This window comes from Berghia stephanieae, chromosome 6, assembly GCF_034508935.2.
Source record: "Berghia stephanieae isolate SIO BIC M18660-M18661 chromosome 6, UCSD_Bste_1.3, whole genome shotgun sequence".
Lineage (NCBI taxonomy): Eukaryota > Metazoa > Mollusca > Gastropoda > Nudibranchia > Aeolidiidae > Berghia > Berghia stephanieae.
Window position 1 is genome coordinate 51,665,110 of NC_088365.1, and position 12,763 is coordinate 51,677,872.

The 12,763-nt window shown below is 34.2% G+C and overlaps 1 protein-coding gene across 1 annotated transcript in view; it reads right to left on the minus strand.

Annotated features, from left to right (window-relative positions):
* Positions 1 to 2,245: 2,245 nt before the first annotated feature.
* The window catches only part of LOC144975229 (intraflagellar transport protein 122 homolog), a 29,546-nt gene continuing 19,028 nt past the window's right edge, over positions 2,246 to 12,763 (minus strand). The window contains exons 19-28 of the mRNA XM_078919116.1: positions 11,909 to 12,011; positions 10,769 to 10,909; positions 10,067 to 10,164; positions 8,742 to 8,842; positions 8,104 to 8,269; positions 7,679 to 7,790; positions 7,239 to 7,364; positions 5,232 to 5,311; positions 4,642 to 4,803; positions 2,246 to 3,965 (exon numbers count right to left, since the gene is read on the minus strand). Of these exons, the coding sequence (XP_078775242.1) occupies positions 3,885 to 3,965; positions 4,642 to 4,803; positions 5,232 to 5,311; positions 7,239 to 7,364; positions 7,679 to 7,790; positions 8,104 to 8,269; positions 8,742 to 8,842; positions 10,067 to 10,164; positions 10,769 to 10,909; positions 11,909 to 12,011 (1,170 nt within the window). The 3' untranslated portion in view covers positions 2,246 to 3,884. The remainder of the gene's footprint in view (positions 3,966 to 4,641; positions 4,804 to 5,231; positions 5,312 to 7,238; positions 7,365 to 7,678; positions 7,791 to 8,103; positions 8,270 to 8,741; positions 8,843 to 10,066; positions 10,165 to 10,768; positions 10,910 to 11,908; positions 12,012 to 12,763) is intronic.

Genomic DNA, 12,763 nt, shown 5'->3' on the forward strand with positions numbered 1-12,763 from the left:
ATCTTTGTATTTGTGACTGATGTCCTCGTAACTGCCACAGCCTGGCAATGGGCGGGTCTAATGTTTGGGTTCTTTCTATCTCTCTGTAAATGGTTTTCTCCTGAAGGAAGCAGGCAGATGCAGATGCGGGCGCTTAAATGACCTTAATAGTGTCGAAAGCGCCGTTAAACACCTCAAAACAAACAAACAGCAGGCAGATGCAATTGAATTGGAGGATTACAAGGCCATAACAATAGGTCCCAGTTTGCTCTCTATATGATTGTCTTGGAATTAGATGACTTGTTTTCTTATGGCCAGAGTACTTGACTGAGAGGGAAACTGTCAAATATTTTCGAGTCATTTGTACTTTCAATTGTAAATCTAATCTATAACTTTTTGACCATCCCATTTTCTTCCTTTTTAATTTTGATGGTGCTGAAATGACCTAAATGTGTAGCAGGCCTTAAAACAAATTATCTGATATCCATTTTTATTGTCCCTTCATTATATCAGCGATGTCATTCTCTAATCCTGTGACTAGTTTTTAAATATTTTACAGGAGAGACAAAAAAAACACCATTGTAAACAATGCAAACCAATATCTGTCGGGGGCTGCGTGGCTCAGCGGTATGGTCTTGGCTTCGTACCCGAAAGATACTGAGTTTGAATACCTATTACGCTGCGTGGCCTTTAGCAAGTCACCTTGCCCTAGCTCAGTTTGGGGCCCTGCACTGCGGCTGACGCCTGGGCTATTCCAGTCTTCCCTTGGAATAGACCCTAGAGACAAATTTCCCCAAAGAGATGAAAAAGGGAATTTAATTTAATTTTTAATATATGAAATTTATACCAAACCTAGGTGTCCCAAATGAGTATGGGATTACTGGTAATAAGGCATTCTGAATATTAATAGCTAAAAATAGTTTAATAATTATTTTTTTCCAGTTCCATGATTAGGGAATGATACTGTTATGTTTTTCTCTGGTACTTGATAATTAAATCTAATCGTTTTTACTCATTTTTCTTTTTTATTGATGATGAAATGACTAAATGTAAAAGTGTTGCCAAGTGCCTTTAAAGCTCTAAATACAACATCAGGATGGGGTCACTTTTACTGGCTGTGACTGTGACAATTGGCTCAGGTCACTTATGCCGGCATCAGGGGTTGACATCTCTTGTGCACATATGTTCTCAGTGAGCAGAGATAGCGCTGTATCTTAGATGGCTGAGACGTGTTCCGTGATCTAGAAAAGAGTGGTGGATGACATTTCTTGTAAAGGCTAGGGAACATTGACCCTCCTTGTGCTGGTGAATTCTTCACAGAGTAATAACCTTGCTACCTCCTTTTCATCACAATTGAACTTGGGGACATCATGGCCAGGTCTTTGTTCTGTTTTTAAGGGTTTTATGGCACTTCTGACACATATAGGTCATTTCAGCACCAGTAAAAATAAAAAATAGAACATGGGATAGTCAAAAAATTATAGATTTACAATTGAAAGCACATGAGAAATAAACAAAGGGAATGGTTGAAATAAGGTACAGATGTAGATTCCAAGAACACACAATTGGTGTAAGCTTAGTTTGAGATCACACAAAAAGTCTCATTCAGAGATAAGCACGAGATCCCACTACGACTCGAGACGAATACACTCAAATGTTTACAAACCGCTGTATATTCCGGGACATAACGCCTGTTAGGCGATATTACAATTTTTCGGACAAAGACAACGCTGTTAACGGCCAGGTACTCATTTTACACCTGAGTACGGTGAGAGAATGTGAGTGAAGTCTTTTCCAAGGACTCAACTATGCGCCGAGCGCGAGGCTCGAGCCCAGGACCTTCCGATCTGAAAGCGAGTGTCATACCACTAGACCACATAGCCGCTATTCCAGTCTTCCCTTAGATTAGGCCCTAAAGACAAATTTACGCATGGGAATGTGAATAAAGGGATATTTTTTTCATTTTATTATTATTATTCCCTGCCTACTAAGGTACATGTTAAATCTTTAACAAGAAATGAAGTGAGTAGGATAGTGCCAGAAGACAACAGAGAATCAAAACTTCACGGCGGCGATGGGGGCTCGAACCTGCAACCTTACTGGTACGACAATTCCGCCACCAAAGAACGATGGAGTACAGTCTAATAAAGCAAGATTCACTTGAGAACACTTTTGTTTTGTCTCCTAACGACCATGCTCTCAACCAACTACAATTGTAAGAAACAAATTAAAAAAAAAAAAAAAAAGCTGCAAGAATGTCATGATGTAAAAGGTACAGTAAGTTTTTTATTGATCGTGGTACGCATGGTTATCCAGGAATGTAAAAGCATGCAATATCTATTTATTTATTTTTTTACAATATGATTCATTTAAAGGGTTTCACATTATATCACAGACAATAGTTCTTTTCATGGTATTCATCCACAAAAATAAAAAATAAAAACTATTTTAATGATTCAAAGCAAACACATACAATGACTCCAGTTTTAGTTTTATATTGGTCACCCATATAAGATACAGACACGTTTCTAAATGGACGGAATCAAAAAGCAAAACATAATAATGTAACAAATTAAAAAATTTGAAAGCATTAAAAAAAAAAAATCACAACCATAATTTAAAGCTTTTTAAAAATTAAATTGAATTCTTTGTATTAAAAAAAAAAAAAAGATCATTATGACTTCGGAGTAGATGACTGATTGTCATCCTTTTTGTAAATCCATTACAAAGATTATCAACTCCTCATTTTCTGAAATAGAAAAATGAGTGATTCTTATCTGAGTTTGTAGATTGAACGATTTGAGCTTCTCTTATGAATAATAATGTTTTTAATGCGATGGACTATTTATACTGAGGCAACGTCTTATGATGCTATGACACGAGGCTTAATCATTTTATGTGTTGCAATTGTTAGGGTTTTTTTTTTTAATTTTGTCTGGCCATTTAACATCCACTTATAATGATTAATATCATACTGTTACTCTAAATTGACATTTTTAAAAAAAGAGAGAAAGTACTCATAAAGCAGGAAAGAAGTTCATGAAACAGTGACAGTTTCTTAGGAATGAATTGGAATTTTAAAAAGGCAAGTTTTTTTCTTGTATTTTTATTTTTGCTTATTCTAACACACTGTTATTAACAAATTTCATATAAGTTAAGAGTTGTGTCATTTTATCAGTAGTCTTCTTCTTCTTCTAGGTTCCATGCCTGGTCCAGGCTTCGGATACTGCATGAATTATCTCTCTCCATTCCTCCCTGTCTCTTGCCTTTTCAAATAGCTCTTGGATTGTTAGGCTGGTGAAGCCCTTCAGTTGGTCTATGAGTGTTTTTCTTTGTCTCCCCCGGGCGCGTTTACCAGGTATTTTTCCACAACTTGCCAGGTATTCATTCTTATCTTTCCTTACTATGTGTCCGAAAAAGGATAGTTGTCGATCCACTATTAAGGGCATTAGTTTCCTTTGTTGGTATGTTTGTTTTAGCACTTCTTCGTTCGTTTTGTGTGCAGTATACGATATTCTCTGCATCCTTCTCAAGCACCACATTTCAAAAGCTTCAATGTTCTTTTGTGTTTCTGCATTTGTAGTCCAGCTTTCGCATCCGTATAACAAGATTGGCCACACGTAGATCAGTAGTCTATATATTCATTAAAACTAAAACTCTGAATCCGACCAACACAAAAAAAAAAAAGAAATACAACTTGTCCCCACTAGAAAAATCTATCACAGAATACAAAACACACCTCTTGACAATGCACACTGGTTCAGATTTATAAAGAAAATGAATTCACATATTCAATCTTTCTCAAGAGATTCAATTAAAATTTTTCTTATATTAAAAAAGTAAAAATATAGTGAGTTATGACAATTTTAGCAAACTGTATAGCAACAACAGTTCAATAATTTAGTTTACTCCTCTAGCTTGGCACGACAGAAGGGGCAATGTCCTTTTTGTAAGTACTGCTGTTCATAATCGTCCGTGTGGAATAGCTGAAAGAGTATGAAAATATAAGGAAAATAATATTCAGTTACTAATTCCATGATGGGAAAAAAAAATAATTAGTTTATTACATATTTAAAACGAAAAACTACCATACAATGGATGTGCTTGAGCTCAGCCACTCAATGATAACCAATCGCGTCTGTGTGCTTTTGTTTAACATTGTTGTAATGGACAATGTGTAAATATTGCTGCTCGAAGCTCAGCTCGAAGAAAAAAATAACAATGTGAAATTGAATGTAAGCTTCAATTTAATGAACGAAAACTGATAAAATGGACGTTTCTGGTTTCCCCTTTATCAACAAAACAGGATGAATGAAACACTACAGATAAAAGAGATAATGTGGTAGTGGCGTTGTTAAGATGAAACACTTTACTCACATTCTCTCACCGTAATCAGGTGTAAAATGAGTACCTGGCTTTTAACAGGGTTGTCTCTGAAAAAAATCATGTCATGTCTCGTTCTACATGTTACGTGTTGCTGTTGGTCAGGAACCCTTTATAAAGTGCCTTGAGTACATTTAGTGGATATTGCTCTATATAAAAGCTCAATTTTAAGTTTTACACACACAAAAAAAGACAAGTAACAAATAGATTCTATTAAATCTAAAATCAATTTAAATATACATATATATAATATTTAAAAAGGAAAAATCCAATACTTACCATGTTACAAGAGTTGCAGAGAGTTATGGAGACATCAGGGAGGAGGGACTTGAAAAATTGGTATCGAAGAGGGCGTGGCCATTTAAGTATGTAGACCTCAGACCTTGACAAGGTTTGTAGGGTAGCTCTGTTCACAACCACTGGTGTAAATTCATCCGATTCCTGTCGTGAAGACGATTAGTATACATTAGTTCGATATGTTTATAAACTTGTTTATGTTACTTTTAAGACTTCAACTACACTTTTTGGCAGTATGGAAAGAAAGATAAAGTGAAAAAATATGACTGATATATAAGAGAATAACACAAAACAAACGTTTCGGCCTTTGGCCTTCTTCAAGTAAACACGAAATATGATGTATTAGTATTAGATTGTCATAACAGTAACAGTAAAAAGGTAAAAATGTGTGTGTGTGTGTGTGTGCATGCAAGGGAAGAGAGTTAGAGAGATTGACGGAGTATCAGGGGAATTAAAAAAAAAAGAAAAATAATTGATTTATTTTTTTACTTTCAAATATAACATAAATCCAAAGAAATTAGAATTACTACATTCTGAAGCAAAGAAGTATTTAAACACATACAATCACTTACATTGTTGTAGGTTTTAAGACGTGCTGTGAAAGGATCCTCCTCCTCCTCTGGTTCCTCGCCCAGTCTTAAAGTTTGGAAATCTTAAGAAGCAGGTTAAGGTAAATGGTATTCAAACAGGTATATATACCACACTTCTCTTTATCCTCATACATTAATTATCTTTCTTTCACCTCCACTAACCATAGCTAGATCTAATCTTTACTTTCAAGAAGGAAAACGAAGGCTTTACCTTCACTGAACATTGCTATGAACTCACCTTCAAGAAACATAACTAAGGCTTCACCTTCATTAACCATAGCTAAGTCCTCACTTGCAAGAGACATAATTGAGGCTTCACCTTCACTAACCATAGCTAAGACCTCACCTTCAATAAACGTAACTAATACTTCAGCTTCATAAACCATCATCAGGTAAAAAAGACTTTTGCCATTGATTTCAGTCTTCCTCAATGCATCTGTATACATTTTTCCAACAGTCTTCTTTCTAATTTTTTCAGTCACTCCTGTTGTGTACTATTTCCACACTTGTCTGTACGTTTTTGTTTTCATGATCTTATCCAACCTCTTTTAAAACTCCTGCGGGTGCCGTTTACAGAACACAGAATCAATAAAGACATACTGGAAGAAGTGCAAGATCGTGCAGGACTACAGGAACCCCTAATTACCACAGTTAGAAGATGGAAACTGTCATGGTTTGGCCACAATGTGAGACATGAAAGTTTGTGCAGAACGGTGATGGAGGGTACCCTTGAAGGAGGAAGAAGAGGAAGACAAAGGAAAGTTTGGATGGACAATACCAAGGAATGGACAGGAATGAAGATGAAGGATTAATGAAATGAACCTCTTTTTACATATTGATGTACGTAAAAATCTAGTTGCCTAGAATCATTCAGAACCAACAAATTTTAGGCCATTGGGACAGGAGTTCATGGCAGTTTCTGTATTGTTAAAAGGACAATCAGTGGAATTTTTTGTTATGGCACCAGATCTATAAGGCCCTGCGACCCAATAACTGCTGGGTGGACAGAGGATTATAAAAAAATCCTGAGTCTACTTGGATTCGAAACACACTTTTCACTTTATTGCTACTAATTATCAACTTCAAACTGGCATTTATCTGATCTCACATCCTGCAAACTAAAAACAAACAAAACAAAACAAAAACTAGAGAAAGAGCTGATCTTATCAGTAAGATGTATCAGTGATTATGCGCTGCAGACTAATGAAGGACAGGACCATTTTTCACTAGTCAAGGGGTGGAATAGAGGAAGAGGGTTTGCTATGAGAAATTATCCATTTGTTATGTCCCTCTCAAACGACCTGATTTGGCATGGGGCGTCCTAAACTATTCAACTCAATCCCCAAAGCTAAGAGACGACTTGAACCTGTCTCCTTTAAAATACATTCTCTTTGATTGCATTTTGTTTTTAACAACCTTTTGTAAGCATAGGTAATTGTGTTGATCCTCCCAAAGCGTGAAGCTAAGCTTCAGATGAAAATTTCTTGCAAGTCGCATCATGTAAAAGTGTGAAGAGAATATCGAGCGTAAGTGTGACTACATATAAAGAAAAATCCCCAAAAAATGACGCTTTGGCTCTTGGCAACATGCAGATCCGATAACTGAATGCACTTCTGGGCTCGATTTAATTGTTGTAATAGACAGTGATTTGCATCAGTTTGAGAGTATTTCCAAAACAACAATGATCCCATAACAATTTGGGTTATAATAATAATAATAATGAAATTTATTTACATTGCGCCCAATCCTCCATACATAAAGCTCTAGGCGCATAACAATAACATCAATCCATTCAAATTTCTCTCTCCCTCTCTCTCTCTCTCACACACACACACACACACACCAGATCTGCAAATGAGTACACATAAAGTCTTGGCCTTCCTGAGGTTTTAAGGTAAAGAGATAAAAAGGTTTTGACAAAGTCACTTCGACACCCTTTTTTACTATCTTAGATCTCGCTTAGTTAAAGTTCAATTATCCAAAGGATACTGCCCATTCTAGTCTCTGACCACGGTCCTTTCTTCTTCTCTTTTGGTATGGCCAAGTCCAGAATATTGACAGCCTCTTCATCCGCTATACCGTCTTCCAAGACAAACTCAACCAAGGGAAGCACCTCTGTAATGGTAATCAAAAATAATAAATGATTCGCAAAATCAGAAAAAATAATAAATATGTAAAATATGAAAAAAATGTGAAACTTAAATGAAATGTTATAAATAAATAAATATGGACATCTATGTGGACTCGGTTAGAAATGTGTGTGGATATGAGCCATACAAGTCAGAAATGTTACAATATTGAAAGGATGCATTAAAAACTTACTTTAAATTCTTGATATAGACTCACTGTTCACGATTTATCGATTGACAAAGATAAAACTCAAAAATGCAAAGGTACTTAGACACAGTAGTTTATCTTCTGAATCTTACCAAAGTTGACAAAAGAATGTACGAAAGGCTGTTTACAGTTGACACACTGGCCTCCCTGTTTGTTGAGTAATGGGTTGGTTGTCGAACAGCGGTAGCACATCGGCAGCAGTTCCTGGAATATTGAGAATTTATTATAAATCTAATAATTTTTATACAATGATAGAAAAAATAGTAATAATCATCATCATCATCATCATCATCATTATTATTACTATTACTATTATTATTATCATTATTATCATTATTATCATTATTATTATTATTACTACTACTACTACTACTATTATCATTATTATAATTACTATTATTATCATAATTATTATTACCATCATCATCATAATCATTACTATTATTATTATTATTATTATTATTATTATTATTATTATTATTATTATTATTATTATTATTATTAAATCCTGTCTTACCTCTGAATCATGGAAAGGCTTTGACCTGATGGTCAAACATCCCAAATCTACAGTATTTTGGAACCGCTGTGGAAGCCTGAGCAGACGCAACTTCTCGTATGCTGTTCGGGCCAGTTTGTAAGCCCCAAGATTTTTACTCTGCTTTGCAAGAGTAAACAAAGTGGATGTGGATAAAGTTAAGGCAAACTTAAATCATAATAAACTCTAGAACACAACATATATATATATATAAAAGGAATGAAATTGACGTCACTCAGCTCTTTGTTATTGTTTTTAGCCAGTCATTCTTATGAATAGTTCTCACTACTCTAAACGTTTAAGGTTACAAATCAAAATCAAATATGAATGATTCCGAGCTCTGTATCAACAGAAAACCTCTCAACAGAAGGAAATTCCCATCCATGAGTAATGATTCAAGGAGTTTTTTATAAATTTACAAAGAATGTGAAGTTTTGTGAAGAAAAACTACGGATATGTAATCTTAAACAACAATTTAAAAAAAAAAAAAAAGTATAGAATTTGAATGTTTAATAACTGAATGATCTCCCTGGTGGACAATGCTATTGTTTTACATCTCTTGAAAAATCAAAATATCCTGAATTTTGTTGATCAAATTATAAATACAGTGAAAAGGATATGATTTAGATATTCCATGAGGAACGTCCTCGTCAATATTGTGTAACAAGTAACGTGACATGTTGAACAATCCCTCTGGAAGGACGCTTGTAAAAGGCTCCACCTGAAAAAAGATTTTGAATGAAAGCATTATTTTCCCGACCAACTCAACGGCTGTCTATAATCATTTTTTTAACAACAAAACAGTAATGCATTTGGAACTTTTCTGATAGTAAGATTCCTATCAAAGAAATATTCAGTGGCACCTAAAAAAATTGAAGTCAAGATCAGACATCATTTCTGTACATCCTTTCATGAGACGCAACACTTATTTCATTTCATTCATTTAAGACAGTTTAATATAACGAGGAAAATAAGTTATTTAATTTAAAAGCAACAGGTTGGCCCGATAATTCAAAAGATAGATTGCATAGCTCACATGCAAACTGAAACTAGAGGATTTTAAAGAATTTCTTCAGGCCACTTAGCTCATCCAGCAGTTATTGGATGGTTGGATGTGTTTGATTTGGCAGAAATACCCTGCCATAGACCAGTATTCCACTCCAAAGGTAACAAGCTATTTTTACTGCACTCTTAATATTAGTGAAGAAATATCTAATTTGCTGATAGTTACACCAGTGTCCCACTCAAAGAGTGGCAAGCTTTTATCACTCATCATCTTTGTGAAGAAATATACAATTTGTTAATTGATATAGAAGATGCCAACCCCTTAATCTGTCATCTGCATTTTTTGCGGCCGCAAATTTTGGCAAATTTTGGCAAATTTCCCAAAACTGGCAAATCGTGGCAAACTTGAGAGATGTTGCAGCTTTGCCTGGGCCCAAACCAAGGGAAGCTACTCTCTACGGATAATGATCCTTTAAAATCTTTGTAACGACGCTATTGTGTAAATTAATAAATGTAGCCTCCTTAAATGTAATACATTGTCTTAAAAAAATTTTTTTCTGCATCCCGTGTTAATTTTTACTGAAACGCTCAGTTCTCCTCGGCAAATTTTTTGGCAGATTTTAGGTCCCAATTTGGCAAAAAATGCAGATGACAGCTTAATAAAAATGTAAGCAAAGTAGTTTTGATTAATACTTCCTAGTCAAATCACAAAACTGTCTTTTTTTTAAAGTCAAAATATAGGCAACAATTTGTTGTATTAAAACCATAGAATTAAAATTTTTACCGCCATGCCTAAATTCTGACAAGGAATTGACCAAGCAAAATGGTGGGATTTTTGTAACCAAAAATACAAAAGAAAAAAACATGACAATCTAGGCAATCTACAAAAATTAAGCAAATCTTGTGGTCCATAGACCATGACTGATTACAATCAACTTACAACATGTCGATTGATGGTGTGATAGATGTAGTACATCTCAGCTTTCCTCTGGAAGTCTCTGAACTTTTGCAACATGTCGTGTCTCTTCTCTGGCTCTTCTGTTGTAAACAAAAAATATAAACTTTCATTAAAAGCCTGCTATACTGCTTCATTTATAAATATTTTTCTTGTGACATCTTTTCAATAAAATTAATCTCAAAAAGTTTGAATACTGACCAATTTTTATAAAAAACGAAATCTGTTAAGTAGCGTCATACAGATATCATGTTCAGACCACAAGAAATTAGGACTATTGATGACTACTGATATAACAAAAAACAAAAACAACAAAATAGAGAGAAAGTTTGTGACTGAAATTAACAAAATATAAACATTTCGGTGGAATGTGTATTAGAAATATACATTTTATGGAAGGACCTTCAGATTTGTTGTTATAACTGGGATCAATGGAAAATTGACCACAGCTCAATATTATATTATGAACAACAAGTTTTTTTGGAAATCTTATGCTTTCTACAGCTGAATTAACTCAACCAAAACGTTCCTTGTCAAATATTTCATTCTTTTCCAAAACTGTTATATTCATTATTGTTAATATCTTTAAAATTTCTGTGAGTAATTACAGCAAATATATATATATATATATATATATATATAATCATTGTTCAAATAGATTATAAACATCCATAAAATCTTCCCTACCCCTGGCAATATCAAGGCATTGGATGGACAACTTCCAGAAATAATAGCCGGCATCATCAAATCGTGACTCCACCACAGCATTGTCTGTCAACTGTTCCAGAACTTTGACTGCTTCAGCCTGAAGGCCTGCCTTATGGAAGGCTGATTAAAAACAAGGATTACACAAAAGATTAATATCAAACAAAACAATTAGTGTGCCTGCTTTTGAACTTCATCAAACGATGAGGCCAGGGATGATCGTTGGAGACATTTTCAATTAAAGATATTAATTTTCGAGAGAAAGGGAGGGGAGTTTATATTATAACTATAAACAATACTTTACACATATCTATCTTTTTAAGTAGATTTTTTTTTTTTTTTTTTTTTGGGGGGGGGGGGTACTCTACTCTATATAAATCTTTTACTGAACAGAGGCCTTATAGATGATGGTTGCTGCAATATTTACTCATGTTGCTCTGTAACAATTCTTCTCCAGTACTCGAGGCCCTAAATTAGATAATCAATGCGTTTCATTTTGGATGGTGTACAAAACTAGCCATTAGCCTTAGCTGCTGATATAATGCATAACAAATGGTGTCCCTATGCTTAATGATAAGCATTGTTTGCTGGTTTGGTACCAAATCCTCATTTAAAAGAAACCATGAGGAAGGTATCTTTAATTAATTTCAGGAGCCTTTGTAATTAATATAAAATGTCTCTGGATCTACAAGTTCAATAATATTTCAAGATAGTCAAATAAATAAGTCAAGATAGTCGGATATATAAGAGAGGAGACAGGAAAGAGGCTTATACTATTTTTTTTTAACAAAAAGGCTTGAGCTTTCATATAATGCAATATCCACTGCGCATGCTCAAAACACTTTATAGGGGATCCCTAGCCAACACCAACACTTAACATGTAGGACAAGACATGATGCATGTTAGGCGATATTGTAATTTTTTGGGCATGGACAATGCTGTTAATGGCCAAATACTCATTTTGCACCCGAGTACGGTGAGAGAATGTGAGAAAAGAGCCTTTTTCCAAGGATTCAGCTTTGCGCCTTTTAGAGCGAGATTCACACTCAGGACCTTCTGATCTGAAGGCGAATGAAATGTTATACCACAAGAGCACATAGCCATAGAATAGTTTTTGGGTACCTTGTTGGGCTTCCTCAAAGCGGTCCTTCTCAGCCAGCCATTGTGCATATGGTACATACACATCTGTCTTGTGTTCGGGGTGTTTCTCTACTAATGTGAATGCCTTAAAGATGATGGATAATAAATATAAATTCTTATTTTAAAAATAAGAATGCAATAGTAAAAGATCAACTTTGAAGCTCAAACTACGTCATGAGTTTTTTTAAAACTAAGCTGCTAAAAGCTGAGGATTGTGAAAATTATTGAAAAAAAGTGAATATTTCAGCTTAAAAAAATAATAAAATAACTATTTTTTTTTTTCATAAATACAAAACGAACGATTAATTTGCAGAGACTAAATTACAACTGATAACTAATAATAACACACAGTTTTTGCACATGTAGCTTGTGTTTAAACATAACATTCACCTACATCGATATATCGTACAAGAATTTACATTTTAAAATATAATTTTTTTTTAAAAATATATACTTAAAAATGAGCTGTATTATAAATTAGCAACAAAAATATTTTTCAAATCAATCAGTTTAACGTCAAGGAATCAGAATTGACACTTTCTGTTGAAGAATGTAAAGTATGAATCGTTAAAAATAAATAATACGAGGGTCAAATTCGAAGTTAAATTGACATCATTTTTCTAATTTTGATGGATAAGTTATTTCATGTTTTTCAGTTTCTAGTGATAAAAATATGTTATCAATAACGCTGGCAAGAGTTAGAACAAAACTTTCAAAACAGCTCAATTTTTTTCAAAGGATACATCTGATTACAATGCTTTGATCCTTACAATTTATCAATCAATCAGCTGAATAAATATGATATGCTAAAGTACAACAACTGCCAACCAAATTTAA